At 40.9% G+C, this 19,814-nt stretch overlaps 1 protein-coding gene across 1 annotated transcript in view; it reads left to right on the top strand.

Moving 5' to 3' along the window:
* PRKCG (protein kinase C gamma) overlaps positions 1-19,814 on the top strand; it is a 610,652-nt gene that overhangs the window by 461,343 nt on the left and 129,495 nt on the right. Inside the window, exon 9 of the mRNA XM_077457420.1 lies at positions 10,174-10,203. Within this exon, the coding sequence (XP_077313546.1) occupies positions 10,174-10,203 (30 nt within the window). The remainder of the gene's footprint in view (positions 1-10,173; positions 10,204-19,814) is intronic.

Raw genomic sequence — 19,814 nt, 5'->3', positions numbered from 1 at the left:
TACACTACTTGGCGCCTAGACATGTGCGCGCATGCCGTGCGCACATTGGCTCGCATCTGTGTGCGCATTGGTGCACATCTGTGCACTCGTGTTGGCGCGCGTGTCTGTGTGCGCCCGTGTATGCACCGATACACAATGGTGTGCCCGTGCTTGTGTGCAGGTGCACATCTGTTAGCCAAACTTTCCTTACAATTTTGAAGGTCCTTGAGCACCAGTCCAGTGGAATTACCCACAAAATGACCCCATTTTGGAAAGCAAACACCCCAACGTATATTCTATGAGGCATGGGCTGCAAATAGGTACTCAGGTACCCTGATGGGCTGCAGTTAGGTACTCGGGTACTCTGATGGGCTGAAGACAGATACTCTGTCTCGCCGAGCATGCGCCATTTGGCCCAAACTTGTCTAGCATACACACACAAAGTTGTCGGAAAACACATACGACGGGACTATAAACGGGCCAGTAGCCAATAACTTTCATCTCATAGTTTATTCTGAACATACATGGCACTTTGTCCGTCGGAATTGTCTACACACGATCGGAATTTAAATGATGGGCTTTTATTGTTGGAAAATTTTAGATCCAGCTCCCAAACTATGTGTGTCGGAAATTCCTACGGTAAAAGTAAGATGAATCCCACACACGATCAACAAGATCCGATCACAAATTTTCCGTCAGAAAGTCTGACTATACAGGGCAATACAGTATATAAACACTGATTATAGGGTGAACACTTACCTACACAGCAGCTGACTTGACTTACAGATGGATTATATTTTGCATGAACAAAGCTGCATGCAATATATCTGTACATTTAGGTACTATTCATGGGACAGCAGGCTGGAATTTTTATTCAATAACTTTTGAAATAAGACAAGCAGACAGGTGTTTGGATAATAATGGCCGCGGTTGTTTATTATTGGTTTCAAAATGTTGTACATAACTCATCAAAACTCATCCAATAAACTTAAAGCTAGCCCAGTCACTACGGCTCAGGCAGCAACACAAAATACCCAACACTTGAAACACTATAAGTAAAAAGCCATAATAACTTGTCCCCCTTTGCTGTTACAATTCTGTATTATTTTTGGTTTTATTTTTTGCAAAGGTGACTTACCACATAACAACAACCGCGACAAAATAAATGAACATAACCATACAGAATTAAAATACATTTAAATACAATTTTTTTTTTTTTTTTTTTTTTTTAGGGAGGGAGGGGAGAGAACACCATAGCTCTTCTTCTGAGGCGAATGAGCCCCCTCAGCAGAACCTCCTTTATATAGCCCCAAGAAAACTGGTTTAAACCAGTTCTTCCCAGGCTTTTTTACATGTCATGAAGAGAGGTCACCTGTACCCCTCCTCAAAAACATGTGACTAACAGCTGTTTCCCCGCTGGCCACAGGCTCTGCAGGGGAACTTGAAACAGCTGATCCAGCCGCTCTCCCATGAGGAAAAGGGGGGGCAAGAAACTGCCCTCTCCCTTTTCCTGTCATGGGACAGCAGGCTGGAATTTTTATTTAATAACTTTTGAAATAAGACAAGCAGACAGGTGTTTGGATAATAATGGCCGCGGTTGTTTATTATTGGTTTCAAAATGTTGTACATAACTCATCAAAACTCATCCAACAAACTTAAAGCTAGCCCAGTCACTACGGCTCAGGCAGCAACACAAAATACCCAAAAGGGCAGGAGGACCTAAGGCCAACTGCCCACAGAACCCCAACCCGCGGCCATCTCAACACAGTAACTTGAACCTACATTGAAAATATCCAAGCCAATATCAGACAGATGGATGCCATCCTGCCTGAAAAGGCCGGGGATACCCCCTTCCAGCTCCGTGTGCCTAAAGGATAGCATTCCCAATCTTGATAGCAACTTGGATACTGCCCTGTTCACTCTCTTCCTGATTTTTTCAAAAGGACGTACAGAAGGATAGGAAAGCCAACCTATCCTCTGCACAATTTCTGAAAAAAAAAAAAACACTACTGAATTGGGAAATGATAACTGTATCTTCTGTAGATCATCCTAATCCGAAAATTAAGGTCCAAAGTTTTATGGTAACCAATATCATTACCACTTATATGAATAATTAAGATATCCAGAGAGGGAAAATGAAGAAGAAGCTGTGAAATAAAAGAAATTAGGTGTGACCATAACATTCCCCTCTTTCCACACCAAAAAATCTTACATTTAGAAGCATCCAATCCTAAATTGCTAGTATAAACTCGTTGCTGAGCTCTCAAATTCGCCCAATAGATGAAGGAGTGTCCAATCATCCACACAATGCGAGTGTTACCTGAAATAAATCATAGTATTGCGTTAGGACGAATATAAAGCAAATACCTATCCGACTTCCATCTATCAAACTGTTTAATAGATCTAACATCAAAACCCAATCTAGTGGCCTCTGTTGCTGCTCCGATCCGAAAAGAATGCATCGATAAATGTTCCTGATCTAAATTTAAGGCCTTCAAACATCTCCTGAAAACACATAAGAACTGGTATTTAGTAAGGGGTAACCCTGATTCATGAATGAAAAACTTAGAAAACCCCCAAAGGCCTAATTGATGAATATTGACGTATCAGAGCCACCGGGCAAATGCTAGTACTCATACACATATCTAATGTTAACCAATTACCTTTACCTACCTGATCCGTTTTAGATCCGATCCGATCCGATCTGCTAATTAAAATTTTTAATGAACTTTCAAAAATAACAACTTCAGACATGTGTATTTGAACCAGCTCAGATACCCTAAGCGCCGCAAAAAACATAACTGAAAAAAACGCCCAAAAAAGAACCGATTCAAAATGAGAATTTTTTTTTTTTTTTTTTATCCGTCACAGAGCAAAGCTCACCCAGTACTAGAGGAGTGATGGGCTTCCTTGAATCAGGCCTAAAATTACTGCATGCAAGATGGCATGTTATTTAATTTCAAGAAAAAATAAATTCCGACAGGGTTTTATGTATGTACGACCAAGAAATAATTCTGCTCAAACAAAGAACCAACAAACTTCAATAACAGCAATTCAGACACGGAACCCAACGGTTCACCTAATATGTTTAAAAATTCTTGATACATAAACCAAGCAGATTGATAACCTGCCCAAGTAGAAGGTGCCAAAGAATTGATAATATTCAAAATAAGGAAAATAAAAATAAAAATTGTAGCTGTCGTGAAGCAAAGCAGAACCAAGAAACTTTAATAAACAGTAACAAACTTAAAGCTAGCCCAGCCACCACGGCTCAGGCAGCAACAACAAATAAACTTAAAGCTAGCCCAACCACCACAGTTCAGGCAGCAACAACAACTCAGACAAGGAACCCAATGGTTCACCTATCATATTCAAAATTATTATTATTATTATTTTTTTTTATATACAGAAACCAAGCAGAATTGATAATATAAATAGAAATAGGCCTTAAACCAGGTCCCATAAATTGATTGGACAGGAGTGTCCCACACGATCCGCCTCCAGAAGTAGCTTGAAAAAACGCTCCACCTGTGAACGAGACAACTCATCTGCCAAATCATTGTCCTTACCTGGTACATGTAAAGCCTTTAACCAATATGTTCAAACGTAAGCATTTAAAAATCAGGTATCTTATAAGGACAATGACTGCCGGAGACTTGGATGTTAGACAATTAATAGCGTACATTACTCCTTTATTATCTGTACGTATCAAAATGATTTTATTTTGGAAGAAAGAACAAAGCTCAAATGCAACAATGATAGGAAATAATTCCAATAAGACTATGTTTTTAATGTAACACTTTACTAATCAAAAAACATGCCAACGTTCAGCGCACCAATGCTTCTGCCAAATTGCGGCAAAGCCATGTGACCCTGCTTCATCAGTGAAGAGAAGGAAATCTGAATCTAGAATGAAATCCCCCTGCCATAAGGCCCTACCATTGTTAAATGTGAAAGAAATTGCAACCAACCAGCAAATACTCCTTCACATCACTGCTTTTTTTTTTTTTTTTTTTTTTATTAACTTGAACAATAAAGAGGCTATTTTCTCAATTTTTTCTTCTGATAACCTAAACTCCATTAACCAGTATCAATAACGATATCTAGAAATTCTAGACAAGTTGAAGGCCAAATAGTCCTCTACTGAGCCAATGGGATACCAAAATGGTCGCAAACTTCAAAAATTTTCTGTAATAAATTAATACAAAGGAAAGAATCGGGAGGGCCTAAAAACAAAATCATCTAGATTAATGGGAAGTAAGCGAAAAGACTTGACATCCGCCTTTGCTAAAATAGCTCCCTTCCCCAACATTCTTTACTTTACTAGAGCACCTCCAAAAGAAGCATATGAAACTGATGACATACTCTCATCAATTTGGTCATTAAGGGAATTGCCTTTGGGAAAAGATAAGTGATGAATTAATCTAAAATAATTATTTTCCTTTTTTTTGGAACTACACCTAAAGGAGAAATCCTGAAATTTGAAAACTGAGGGAAAGAAAAGGGGAATTTGAAAACGGAGGGAAAGAAAAGTTGCTACCCTTCCTTCTGAAATTTCAAAATTAACCTTATCTAAAACTACTTGAGGAAATTCAGATACTGATTTGAATTATTAACTATGGTACAACCCTGACCTTGAAATATAGGCAATAAAAAACCATCCCTAAAACTGAGAAGATGGGCCTTCAACTTGTCTGGAAATGCCTGAAGCCATGGGAGCATGTTTGCTAATATCACTGGTGTGTGTGCTGTTTGAAAAATCTCCAGATTACAAATTTGTTGCTGTTTTTTTTTTACTTCTGACGAAATGCCTCATCAAAATTAAACCATGCCACTTAATGTCTAAGTGTTGAAATAAACCTGTACTTTTTTCAGGTGATATTTCACATAAAACACCCGCAAAAATACAAAACGCCTGTAACCAGTTATTAAAAAAAATAATAATAATTTTTTGATACAGGTCTACGTCTGTCGTCATCCTCTTATTTTTTTTTTTTTAATAATAAAATCTTTAGCGGAAGGAAAAATGAAAGAATATCTAAAAATTCCCCCCGCCAAATTTTTCCTTAACAACCTGACACAAATGAAATCCCAACGGAAAAATATCACAGGGCATGGACTCCTTTAAACAAATTTCCAGCAAGTTTTGTGATTTAGCATTACTATAATACACATTGATATTCTGTTCTAAATGAATTGGCAAAGCTGGAGTGCCATTAGCAGAGACGCCACTAGGTGGCGACCAAACTTCCATAGCTGAAACGTCAGAGGCTAAAACATTACTTATAGCTGGCTGACAAAACGATTTCTGAATAGCTAATTCTTTAGACACTTTAGATAATAGTACCATTTAATAATTCATTAACAGAAGGTTCATACATACCTGCACTCCCTTGATGTAAAGCAGGCCCACTATCAAGCCCTGCTTCAGTGAAAGGCAGCATGGTCGGTTGCCTAGGTGATGCCTGACGCTGTGGAGGGGGAGACCACTCCCTCAGAGAGGTTGCTCCGCCTTCCGTACCACCTCTGGCCCCAACCACCGCTTCAGACGTGGATGCTCTTCCGCTCAGCTGGCCGCTCTGCCTGCCCGCTCCAAGCCTTCCCCCGCCCACCTGCCCTCTGGTACGGTCCTGAGAAGGACCAGCTTTTCTGAATAGCAGGGCGCGGCGGGTAGGCGAATAGCTCTGGCGGGGGTTGCGCTTCTTTTTCGACGCCCCATCCGACCGAACCGGGGGCGGCGCTTCCTTGCTGACGCGCTGGCTCCTCCTCCACATCTTCGGGATCCGCTTCTTCCTGACGCAGCGACGGCTCCCGGGCTTTCACCGCTGACCACTCTCCTCTTCTTTCCTCCGGACCAGGATGGCTGACAGGCGGTGTAGCTCTCACCGGAGCCTCTTGACACGACGGGCGGGTAGGTCTAGGCATTGGCGAATCCAGGCTTCCCTCCTCTCTCATCTTCCGGCCTCAGAAGAGACTGTTTGTTCAGGGCAGAACCCAGAGAGAACACCATAGCTCTTCTTCTGAGGCGAATGAGCCCCCTCAGCAGAACCTCCTTCATATAGCCCCAAGAAAACTGGTTTAAACCAGTTCTTCCCAGGCTTTTTTACATGTCATGAAGAGGGGTCACCTGTACCCCTCCTCAAAAACATGTGACTAACAGCTGTTTCCCCGCTGGCCACAGGCTCTGCAGGGGAACTTGAAACAGCTGATCCAGCCGCTCTCCCATGAGGAAAAGGGGGGGCAAGAAGGTCAAAGCTCCAAAACGCTAAAAACATCCAAAATCTTATAGTTTGTAGTTGTAGCTGTTTGCACCTGAGTATAGTGTCTCTTGAAGAACTTCTTTTGAGCTAAAAAGTTTCAAGTGTTTTTAGCGCCATTACACTTCAGTGGGAGTTTCTGAAAAACAATGCATGTATCACATGTTTTTTTTTTTATCCTAGTGACTAGCTTTCCATTGGCTAAAATTGGCTAAAAATAATTCTAAATAATGCTCAAGCCTGAAGGTGACCTCAAAAACATTCAAAAATACCTGTAGAAACACTCAAGATTGTGAAAAGATGAAAGACATTAAGGTCAAGTGTGAATGCCAGAGTTACTTTAACGTCTTCAGTCCCGGAAGATTTTGTCCCCTTCCTGACCAAAGCACTTTTTGCGATTCTGCGTCGCTTTAACTGACAATTGGTCGTGTGAAGTTGCACCCAAATAAAATTGATGTCCTTTTTTTTCTCACAAATAGAACTTTCTTTTGATGGTATTTGATCACCTCTGTGGTTTTTATATTTTGCGCTATAAACAAAAAAGAGCGATAATTTTGAAAAACAAAAACGCATTATTTAAACTTTTTGCTATAATCAATATCCCCCTAATAATAATCATATCTAAAAAAAATGTCAGTTTAGGCGGATATGTATTCTTCTACATATTTTTGGTAAAAAAAATCACAATAAGCATATATTGATTGGTTTGCGCAAAAGTTATAGCGTCTACAAAATAGGGGATAGTTTTATGGCATTTTTATTTATTTATTTTGGTTTTATTAGTTATGGTGGCGATCTGTGATTTTTATTGGAACTGCAACATTATGGCAGACACATCGGACACATTTGACACTATTTTGGGACCATTGTCATTTATACAGTGATCAGAGCTATAAAAATGCACTGATTACTGTGTAAATGACACTGACAGTTAAGGGGTTAAACAATAGGGGACAATGAAGGGGTTACGTGTGTCCTAGGGAGTGATTCTAATTGTGGGGGATGGTCTGAAAGTCACATGACAGCGATCACTGCTCCCGATGACAGTGAGCAGTGATCTCTGTCATGTCACTAGGCAGAACGGGGAAAAGCTTTGTTTACATAGGCACTTCCCCATTCTGCGGCTCAACTCTGGCAGTCCTGTTGGCACAGTCACGCTGTACACGGCGGACGCACACATACCTGCTATTCCCGCCTCTTAAAGGGGACATACAGGTACATATGCCCACCCGCTGCCATTGTGCCAACGTATATCGGCGTGCAGTGGTCGGCAAGTGGTTAATATCATGTGACTGTCTCCTCTCTGACCATGAGGTCCTTTCTCCAGCATTAAATTGGAACTAAATCATCTTATCCTTTCTAGCCAAGGAAGCTGCCATCTTAGTCTCTGTTTGATCTTCATGGTTCTACTTATGTGATCAGTTATGAAACCAGCCATTTTGATAACTTGACAACTTGTGTGAAAGCACAAGCAACTGTGACAGTTATTATTCACAGAAGGGGACTGCACAGCTAAAAGTCCATTATAGATAACAATACCAGTAATGGAGCACTAGTTATTAGATTGTTGTTACATGAGTGAGTCACAAAATTGAAATATGCAACGTATAAGCATCGAAGAAGACACAGATAGCACTTTATTTGGTTATATAGAGCAGTGTTTCTCCACTGGGCTATCATAGCACCCTGGGGTGCTGCCTACATCTCATCATTTGTATTAGACAATTATGAGAAGTTAATTTAATAAGAGTGATTATATATAGCATTATATATTTATATATAGCATTTGAGTAGATTTCTGTTATAGTGCTGCACTCATTTCTTGCCTTTAGAGCCCTTTCACACTGAGCCACCCATAGCGTCGGCGGTAAAACGCTGCTATTTTCGGATTTGTGGCGTTTTGCCAGCGGTATAGCCGTGCTTTCCCATTGATTTCAATGGGGAGCAGCGGTGGAGGAGCGGTGGAGGAGCGGTAAAGACACCGCTCCTTCACCGCTCCAAAGAAGCTGCTGGCAGGACTTTTCCTGACGTCCTGCCAGCGCACCGCTCCAGTGTGAATGCCCTTGGGCTTTCACATTGGAGACAATGGAGTAGATGTTTGAGGGCGGATTCTGCCTAGTGATCCCTGTCATCAGGAGCGGTGATCAATGTCGTGTCACACACAGCCCCTCCCCCCACAGTTAGACTCCCTCTTTAAGACACACATAACCCCTACAGCGACCCCTCCTGGTTATCCCCTTCACTGCCAGTCACATTTACACAGTAGTATAAATGTGAATGGTCCCAAAATAGCGTGTCCGATGTGTCCGCCATAATGTCGCAGGCACAATAAAAATCGATGATCGCCGCCATTACTAGTAAAAAAAAAAATATGAATAAAAATGACATAAAATTATCCCCTATTTTGTAAACGCTATAACTTTTGTGCAAACCAATCAATAAACGCTTATTGTGATTTTTTTTTTTTTTTTACCAAAAATATGTAGAATACGATTCCGCCTAAACTGAGGAAATTTTTTTTTATATATTTTTGGGGGATATTTATTATAGCAAAACGTAAAAAATAATAAGTTTTTTTCTAAATTGTCGCTTTTTTTGTTTATAGTGCAAAAAATAAAAACAACAGAGGTGATCAAATACCACCAAAATAATGCCCTATTTGCGGGGGAAAAAAGGACGTCAATTTTGTTTGGGAGTCACGTCGCACGACCACACAATTGTCAGTTTAAGTGACGCAGTGCCGAATTGCAAAAAGTGCTCTGGTCTTTGGCCAGCCAAATGCTCCGGGGCTGAAGTGATTAAGCAGAGGAACTCTGAAAGATACCACAGGCTACAAAATGCAGGCCGTGGTATGGAGAAACCCAGGGGAGTATAATGTGGTTCACACTACGGTATTCACTCTCCATTATAAATAAGCCCCTTAGGCCGCGTACACACGCGGGGACTGTTCGCCCAACTTTGTTCGTCAAACAGTTTGAGCGGACAGTCCGCTCAAAATTAGCATGGACGGACTTGGCCACACACGACGAACGAACAGTCCGCTGAAACTTGCGCGATGACGTGAACGGCACGTACGACGGGACTAGAAATACGACGTCCTATACACTGCAATTGCAACCTTCGCCGTGTAAATCCTTTCTGAGCATGCGCGGAACTAAGTTTGACGAACAAGCCTACACACGGGCGGACTGTCCGCTCAAACAAAGTTTCAGCGGACAGTTTTACGGAATTTCCGTCAGACTGTCCGCTGAAACTGTCCGCTGAAGCCCATACACGAGCGGACTGTCCGCCGAAACGCTGTTCAGCGGACAAAGTTGAGTGAACAGTCCCCGCGTGTGTACGCGGCCTTAGTCTTTCTGGCTAATCGTACATACACAAATAATCTGCAACTTTGTGAAAATTCACACAATGTGAATGGACACAGATGTGTTGCAGCACAATGCAAAAATGTTATGCTACCTTTCTACCATGTACATACATCCCACTAACAGCTGCCTAAGGTAACAATGCTGTTTTTAGAAGAAGACACTAGCATTTTAATAGCTATGTTTGTTTACAGTGTTCCGTAATTCTCTTTTTAAAGCCTGTACTGTGGCTTTGGATGCAAAGAGGGGAATTTACTAAGGCCGAAGCAGCCAGAATCTGATGCAGTTGTGCATGGCAACCAATCAGCTTCGGTCTTTCGTTTACAATGCTTAAAGCTACAAGCTGAAGGTAGAAGCTGATTGGTTGATATGCCCAGCTGCTCCAGAATATGTATACTCCAGTTTCTGTAAATTCCCCATTCTCCTGTTATAACAATCTTAAGGTACCAGGTTCATAAATCCAATCTTATTTCTTCCTCTCTAACCTGTTTATATTGGCCTGTTTTGCTTCCTGAACTTCACATTTAATATCTCTTTCATCCCCAAACATTTAATTTTCCTCTTTATTTCAGGCATGCAATTTCCCACTTGAACTTTATGAGGTAATTTTTATGTTATTTGTTGTGAACAAAAAAAAAAGCGTCTTGTCACTGTGTGTTTGTCTTGTTAATTGTGGCAGCAGTGGCAGATTCATATTGTCTGTTGGGTGTATATATCTTAGATGTGGTTTTAAAAAACATAGAAATATGTTTACACCAGGACAGTGTATCTATCTATACTCTATCAGTGATGGCGAACCTTGGCACCTCCGATGTTTTGAAACGACATTTCCCATGATGCTCCACTACACTGCAGAATTTTTTTCAAAATTCTTTATTTGCGAAATAACAATACAGTACCTGTAATCATACTTAGTCACAAAGGGCAGAACTTGTATTTACAATATCTGCATGTCTCGACTTCCAGAGCATATGAAGATTAAAACATTTTAAGTCCCTGAGTCGAGACTACTGTGTTCCCATTCTGGGATAACAGTCTCGTGAGTATGAAGCTCCTTGTGTCCCTTGTGTTGGTATTTTTGGTTCATTAGCAAGTATGGGGTGATATGAGTCAATGTTCCTTTAAAGGGATAGATAGAGAATGAAATGTGAGGGTAAAGTATGTTAAAGAGGGGAAGGAGATAGGAAAGGGGAAAGGGGTAGACTCCAGCAGGGAGGGTAGGCCCAGGGGGGAAGGTGAAGGAGGGGGAGAGGGGGGGAGTAGGGGGGATTTGCCCATCCTCCAGCCCCCCATCTGTGTCGCCACACCTGATTAAGGGTCACTGGGCCCCCCTATTTATGAGGAACTGCTCCCTGAGGCCACTGTCCGTGGCCACAAGGTCTTCCATACTCTGCATTTCCGCTACCCGCGAGGATGCAACTTTTTGCTGCCGTGATCAGTGCTGGAAGGATGGACTTTCTGTACGTCTTGCTTGGTATGTCATGGTGGTGTATTAAAAAGAGCTCAGGAGTCTTGGGTAGTTTCCTGTCTGTGAACTTTTGTATAATGCGATGTATCTCTGTCCAGTACATCCCCTTTTTTTGAACTCTCAGACAAGCTTAAAAATTCAGTGCAGTAAAACATCGGATTGCGAGTAATGCGGTTTACGAGCGATTCGCAATACGAGCTGTTTTTAATTTTTTTATTAATACTGACCCGATTTGCGAGCTTTGTCTCATAAGCCGAGCAGGATTCAAGGCTCTGGGGTGTGCAGTACTGCATTTGGCCAGAGGTTGGGGGGGGGGGGGGGGTTGCCGGAGACCACTCGGAGACACTCGGTTCCCAAGTATCTCTGAGCATGTATGAGTGGTTCCGCGTGTCTCCGAGCCTCTCCGAGTAATCTCAGAGCATCTCTTATTGTTTCCGAGTGTCTCCAGTGCCCCCCCCCCCACCTCTGGCCACATGTGGTACTGCATACGCTAGCAGTGACACGGGAACAAATAATCTGACTTTCCATTGATTCCTATGGGGAAACTCGCTTTGATATATGAGTGCTTTGGATTACAAACATTCTTCTGGAATGAATTATGCTCGTAATCCAAGGTACTACTGTACTGTGGACGGATGTAGAGAATTGAAGACGGCAGATAAACAGGTACAGCTTATGTAGGAGGATTGGTTTCATCTCTGTTTATCACCTGAGGCCAGTATGTAAGGGTTTACAACCACTTTAATGTACCAAAATCTGATAGCACACATTGACAAAATAATCCCTTTGCTGTTTGCAGTCTTAAAAGCTTTGGTTACATGCTATGCCACCATAAATTATTTTGCATTGTATCTGCCCAAAAATGGCATTTACTGTAAGTCTTGTTATAAAACATTTTGGGGCTTATTTTTAATTAAATACTAAAGTGTAGGTTAATGAGTTTCCAACATCCTTAAAAATTAAAATGTTTTTTCTGGGTTATTAATTCAAAATTTAAAGCCAAATCCAGCAGACATAAGAAAATACCAATTAATGAAGCCATGTGTATGACAGGGCAACCCCCCCCCCCCCCCCCCCAAAAAAAACATATATTTCGGACATTGTTGCAACACACACAATTTCCATGTTTTATTCCATTGCAAATGCTGAAAATGTATAAAAATCCCAATTGATCAGCCAGAAATGCATTATGCTTCGACTTCCTGTTTGAGCTGATATTGCTGACCGCTGCACTGAAATCCCAAGTGGTGTTATCAGTCCAGCAAATCCATAACCTACAGGGGAGGTATTCTGTAGTCAAGTAGCAGAGAATAGGGCAGAGCTGTTAGAGGTGCCTTTTAGTGGAGCAGAGGCAGCACTGTTGTCTCAAACAGTAAGTTAGAAGCCCTCTCAAGACTGCAGGTGTTCTGTCAGATTAGCAAACCTGGCAGCGATAGAACGCATGCGCATCTGGCGGCACGTCACTTCCTTTAGCTGATCTGATGGGTTCGCTAATCTGATAGAGCACAGGAAAGGTTTTTATCATTCTGTTTTGAATTAAAAGTACATGACAATCAAAAGCAAAAATGAAGCATGAGATGCAACCATAAAGCGTAGTCAGTTATTCATCCAGGCAATGCTGAGTGGCACCAACCAAGTCAGGTAGGATCAGAAGGTATTCAGTTACAGACTGTCTTGCCATTCATAGAAGGTTGGGACCCTAGCAAACAGAAAAATTATGAGCCAGCCCCTGTATAACCCCTTCTCTACCTAGCATTCTTCAGTTTTATGCAAATGAGAAGAGAAACACAGACGCCTCTAGGTTAGAACTGTAAAAAGGTTAATGAAGTACACGTGCATTATCCACTTATATGGAGGTTAAGGAAGTAAGGCACGTTTCCATCCACACTGGTGTGACGCTCACTGCAGAGCGGCGTTCTGAACAGCTGATGTTTCTGTCTGTGGCAAAGGAGCACACCCTGAGTCCCATCTACCAGTGCACATGCTCCGAAACACTGTTGCAACCCACCAGTGATGTTATCACGCCCAACACCATGTTCCAGCCCTCACCATTGGCCTGATCCAAGCCTTGGTTTCATTGCCGTGATCCCAGAGATCCTGCTGGCTAGGATTTCTTCCCCACAGGCAGAAAAATCAGCTGTTCAGAACGCCGCTCTGCAGTGAATGCCACACCAGTGTGGATGGACTCGTGCCTTACTTCCTTAACCTCCATGTAACTGGATAATCCATACCTCCCAACTGTCCCTGATTTCGAGGGACTGTCCATGATTTGGAGCAATGTCCCTCTGTCCCTCATTCCTCCTCATTTGTCCCTCATTTTGATCTGATCTATATAGATGTATATAAAATGCACTTTTTATCTATCAAAAAGTGTTTTCAAGCGCTAAATCTTTCATCCAATTTCTAAATTGCTGCATTTGTAAATTCCAAAAGCCAATATAAGGGAATAGTAGTTGTACAACAGCACTTGTGGGTTTACTCAATCTTGTTTTTTTTTGTACAATTCTCCTTTAAGGGGGCGTTGTGGGGGGTGTGTCCTATGCCTGCATACTTTTGCTGATAGGTATCCCTCATTCCCATCTCAAAAAGTTGGGAGGTATGGATAATGCACCTGTATCTCATTAAAATGTTTACAGTTCTAATATAGAGGCGCCTGTGTTTCTCTTCTCATTTGCATATCTGGAGTCGTTTTTCAGCTCCCCCCTCAAAGGCTGCCAAGGTTATTTTGGACTGCTAAAGTAATTTATACTGGTCTCCCCTCTGCATTTCTCCCCCTCCTCATATACTGAGTATCCACTTCAAGGACTTATTGATGGACTAATGTATTAAATCTACTATTTATCAGCGCCACTACCCATTTTTTGTCTATCTCAGTTTTTTCTAATGTCCTAGAAGGCTGGGTGTGTTTTCTTCAGCTCTGCTGAAAAATCTATTTTTTTTTGCTGGTTTTCATTGGTTTGTGAATTACTTTCCTTTAACTTCAATCAAGATTCCTCGCAGAAACCTGTGCCTTAGCTGGTCTCTATATATCATTTATCTGGATTGGTGTTTTCTGAGCCCAGCTTTAAACACTATACCTGGTCCACACCGAACTAAACATGCAGGGCTAGGTTTTAGTGTGACCTTAGGTCCATGGACTCTGCTTTGAGGTGCTTTCCAGACCAGATGAATAAATTAAATTAATGCATTTTTAAAAATTGTCATTCAGTAGGAAGAGGGTATTTTCGGGCGTCTGAAACATTGTAAATGCAATGGGGCCCTAAAGTTGACTAAATATAGTTTGATTCTCAAAAGGGTACTTTAACAAAGGGTGACACTATGAAAGTACCAGTAGTGGGGTGCCATCGTCCCGAAATTGACTTAATAGAGAAATAATGACATAAAAGAGATGGACTTTATAGGCACCCAAATAAGAAGACCTAAAAAGATATTTTTCTTATTTTATTAAAAATAGGTATAAAAAAGAAAAGTTGAAATATAGTTATTATAATAACATATAAGATACAGTTAGATTAATAGTATACCCTGTACATATACACATTGACATCACATAGTAACCACATTCATAATCATAAGCCAGGAGCAGCGGTCCCTAGAGCATGCCCTGATATGGGTATCAGATGAGCTGTGTGTCCGAGTCTACATCCGGGTGTATCAGAAATTTCAATTCAGAGGCTCGACATGTTGCGCATTAATCACGCTTCTTCAGGAGATGCAATTTTTGAATGAACAGATAAAAAATACTAAGTAGAATATATATATACACTGATAGATAAATTAACGATCAAAAAAAGAAAACACATAAAGACATAATTTTATATATATATATATATATATATATATATATATATATATATATATATATACACCGCCTAGTTCAATCAGAAGCGCCCACTTAACACCCAGGTTGGCTGAATTCATAGAGGCAGCAGCAAAGCTACCAAATGGGGACATATTGAAAACTAGTACTGTATTTGAGTACTTAACAGATCTAATAGGAACTGCCGGGAAAAAAAAAAAAAGGCCCCCTTCTTACAATACATTGATCAATTATTAAATACCAGTGTTAAACGAACGACTACAAAGACCAAAAAGCATGCTTACCATGATAGTAGGAGGCTAATAATGCACAGTAAGTGCCATGCAGCCTGGGCAGTTGCACAGGACTCTCAGCATAGAAGTATGTAATAATGTAGCCTCAAAAAACAAGGGTTAAGCGTCAAAAAAGTTTCATAATAGAAATGGCTGTAAAAGTAGGCAGGTGATCCCATCGGTTTCTTATAGGCAAAGGTAGGGGTAATAAAGGACCCATCCAAAATTATAATGTCTATAATAAAAAAAAAACTTTATGGGGCCTAAAGTTGTTTGTGATTTTACAGAACATTGCTATTCTCTGAAACAGCTTCAGTGACACCATATTCTGACATCACATAAATTGCATCTTTAATGCTATTGTTTACATTATTCCTTGGCTTATGTACAGCAGCAACAATCCAATATGATTTATTTTCACTAATTTTATTTTTATATTGGGTGCTTTTTGCAAGGACAACTGACACAATATGGATAAAATCTTTTGGAAGGTATACGTTAAAAAGAAATAAGGCTAAAGCAATCAACTTCATACAAATTGACAATCAGTGGAAATAACAGTTATGCAGCATATTTTGTGTTTTTTTAATTTATTTTTTTATTACCACACTGTTATGTATAAAGTTTAACACAATTTCAACACAGAGTGCACAAAAATGCATCAAAACCATCAAGACAAATTCTAGAGATGATGCAGTTATTATGCCAAAATAAATAGATTACAAGGCCATGTTTCAGATATTAGAATTTGGAGAGTATGAAAGCAGCTTGACTAGACACTGGACAGCAATGTAAGAGTGAGAGGTGAGTATTTTTTTTTATCAAGAAACATTAAATGTCATTTCAAAGACAGTTTCAGAAATATTGTATAAAATTGCTCGTTATGTAAGCATTTCATTTTATTATGTCAAAATCAAGAGCCAGGAATATTGCACTGTACACTGCCACAGTAGAAGAGGAAGAGACTAAACAGTTTTTTTCAAAAAATTAAAAATGACAGTGTATTTTTTCTGACACATAAGACAGAAACATTGTACAGATTTGATGGACAGTACTGTATGTACTCCTTTTTTGCTGGGATGCAATTTGATGTGGAATGTGTGGAATTCGTGCAACTTCTACCCTTTTGGAACTTCAGCGATCACTCAGGGAGCGATCACTCCCTGTGAGAACAGACAATCGAGTACCTGTAAAAAATACTTTTCTTTCTTTGGTAATCCAAAGAGACAGTAGTTGAGAGCATACAGCATTGGGGGAAGGCTTATAACCCCAAGTCACCACACCCGAATCGTCTGCAATCTCCTCAAGCCAAAATGTAGGCAAAGGCCAGCAATCATCCCCCCACTTGAGTAAGTGGAGGTGCCCCTTTCATTGAAAAGATGACTTGTCCCTAACCTTTCTTGTTTTTGAAGTGTAGGTCCTCTTGTAGAATTGGGTGCTGGGCTTGGGCTTAGAATCTGAGGCCTGTGACTGTTGAAAGGAATGCTTTTTAGAAGTACAAAGAAGTACCCCTTCTGCATCAAAGACTTTGCCTTCTTGACCGGAAACAAGGTACTCTTAACCACAGTTGCTTTTTGAATGTAGTCACCCAAAGCAGGACTGAACAAACATTCCCTTTGAAAGGGTAAACATTCAATCTGCGTCTTACAAAGAAGCACCACTGACCAACACTTTAAGCCTAGTATCCTGCACATGTACACATATAAAAAGCCCAAACGAGAACTGCTGAATAAAGTTTTTCAAGGCATCCACTAAGTAACTAAGGACACAGGGGGAATCCTTTAAGTACCTACCTGGGTCAGCAGCCCTGTCTTTAGAATCCTTATCTCTCTTTGTTCATTGAACACAGACATTGACACACTCCAACAGCTGCAGCTGCTGGTTTGCAGGCTGTTCCCGTTAGGGCAAGAGTCTTTAAATAAGCTTTCCAGGTACTTGACCATAGCATCCTTATGGATGTATGGATCCTTATGAATGGATGGCACTTCATCCACAGGAACCATCAGTATCTTGTTGAGATAAGAAACAGCTTAGCCTGCATAAAAATTCACTTTCCATGGAATATTATTGCGCAAACTGTTTTGGTGGAACAAACAACTTCTCAGGGTAAGCCCATACAGTACATACTTTAATTGAGGATGAACAGGGAAAGATTGGGAGTGCTGACATGACAACCAAGACCCCAGCCTAGTAACTTTTGGAGCAGTTGTTTCTTTGAGCAGCAACTTCCAGTTGGCCTATAACGCTTGTACAAGGAAACCCACAAAAGCCCCGAATTTTTCAGAAGTAGAATCCTCAGAAGAGGATTTTTCAGCTTCCTCTTCCTTCTAAGATTCTGTTTCTTCTTCCACTCCAACCTCTGGTGGTTCATTAGCAGGTTTTTCTTTTGCCAACAAAGAGGGAGGAGGGGGAGGAGAGTGTTTCCGTTTGTGACCTAGACAGTCTAAGCTCAACAGAACTGCACAAAGTTGGTGTTGTAAACCAGCAATAGCAGATGAATATTCCTCTTTTGAATCAAACGTGCTGGAGGAATGTGCCCCAGATGTATTGAAAAAAACAAATATGTGAAGGGATTTAGAAGCCACAAAAAATTACTAACCCCCAAGAGAGTTTGTGCAAGGAGAACTAAGACCTTGGTCCTGACTGCCCAATAAAGGAATTTGAGAACTTTCTCCCCCATTTTCTCCAAGTTTCTGCCATTGTTGAGTTATTGCCTGCTGACAAGGATTTCTGGATTCTGACTGTAATAAGAAGACCAAGGTCAGCTGGAAGGGGCAAGTGTGAATAACACTGGCCAATCTTTACCCCACAGTGCAGGATAACTGTTCCCTAGGACCATGTTACTGCCCCTTTCACCAATGGTCTACTTCCCAGAAAACAAACAGATTTTTTTTGTATGCCTAATACTTGCTGTGCCCCAATAGAAGTTGGTCCCTGAAGTTGGTACATGAAAGGAAGCCTCCAAGATCCTTGCCATAAGTGCACTCTGCTCTGGATGAAATTACTGTTGGCCACTGCTCAAGTGCATACAACATAGAGCCACACAAAAACAGTTGTGGACAGAGGGCAGAATGTTCCACCCACCTGTTGATGCCAGATCATCCTGGTCTACCCATAATGAACTCTGCAGTGCGCCTCAAGATTTTCAAGTGGGCTAAACAGGCTTAAGCTACACGTCTGGAGTTGGAGTACATCCAAAAGTCTTCTTGGGACCTGATCACCTGGAGATGGGTCCTCCTTCTGTGGCTGATCTACAGATTCTTGAAGTTCCTTCAGATCCTCTTCTCAGTTCTTCCCTTCATCAGGTAGATGCTGTTAGGAGTATGGCTAAGGTTCCTGTCCCTCACTCCATGACCATTAAGGCTACGTTGAATCAGGCAGGCCATGAGATTCTTTGAACTGAACTCTGTGCTCAAGGTTGGAAAGGTCCTGAGGAGTCCTCCCTCCTGGGTATTAAAGTTTTTGCTCAACCTTTTTGTTCTCCTGGAATATCCTTGCACCAGTCTGTGGTTGCAGCATAACCTTTATCCTTGCATACCCTTGTAAGGTTACCTCTCATGCACCCTACTGTCTTTTTTACTCAGGCTGGCTTTATGATTGGTAAATATGGTATATATTTCTTTGTGCGCTCATCAAATAATTGCGTGGATGACATGACCGAAAACATTGCTAATGGTCAGAGTTTGTGTCTGCAGTTCTGTGTCCACAGGCTACTAGCTGTAAATCTAGCTTTGTATCAATCATACATATAATATAATATTACGACTTCAGTTAGTTCAATAGTAAAACCAACCAAAAAAAAAAAAAAGACAACTGATGAGGAACAGTGATAGGAGGATTTATTTTTTCCAAAATAGGGACAATCCTTCCAAACAAGAACTAAAATATTGTTTGCTTCAGTGCAAGATTCAAAGCCTAACAAAATAGTCCTCCTGAAAATTGCCTTTACAGACATAGTATAGGTCAGCCATTTCAACCAGGGTACTTTGGAACTCTAGAGTACATCCAGAGGTTCCTAGGGGTTCCCTGAGCTGTGGCTGATTTCTATCCCAGCTGAAGGTGCCAGCATCATTCTTGGTCCAAAGCCCCTTGGCAGACCCACCAGCATGCTCTTTGTAGCTTTCTGTAAGGGTGGAATTCTGACCACCACTATAAAGGGACATTGTTCATCGTTGACCAGTGACTGGTAACAGAGCTTCTCAAAAGACCTTAAAATTATTTATTGGTAAATTTGTTTATTAAGGAAAAAAAACAAAAGACATCAGGAATATGACAGACCATTTAAAGGACGGTCAGATGCAACATCCAAAATGGAAATAACAGAACAAATCAATGCCTGACAATCAAATTATGTCACAGGAGTCAAATACAATCATTGTATAAAGGTAGGTTTGCTGTTGCATATACAGAGAAATGAGCATGAGAAGAACCAACAATGCTACATGGGAAATTATAGCAAGCCTCAATACTTAAGGACAAGCAATGTGAGAACTAGGAAACTTAAAATTATTTCAAGAGTTTTTCTGGGGTAAAAAGGTTGCATAAACGCTGGTATGGATTGTACAATCATGTACCTGACATGGAGCTCACTGAATAGAGTATTCTTTTAGCAAAACACCTCGAAAATTGTTACTCTCACACTTGGATATGCAT

The sequence above is a fragment of the Lithobates pipiens genome, unplaced genomic scaffold, assembly GCF_037356315.1.
Source record: "Lithobates pipiens isolate NorthernLeopardFrog02 unplaced genomic scaffold, aLitPip1_a1.2 Scaffold_27, whole genome shotgun sequence".
In the NCBI taxonomy this organism is placed as follows: Eukaryota; Metazoa; Chordata; class Amphibia; order Anura; family Ranidae; genus Lithobates; species Lithobates pipiens.
Note: the sequence above shows the minus strand (reverse complement) of the source record. Positions and strands in the feature narration are given on the sequence as shown.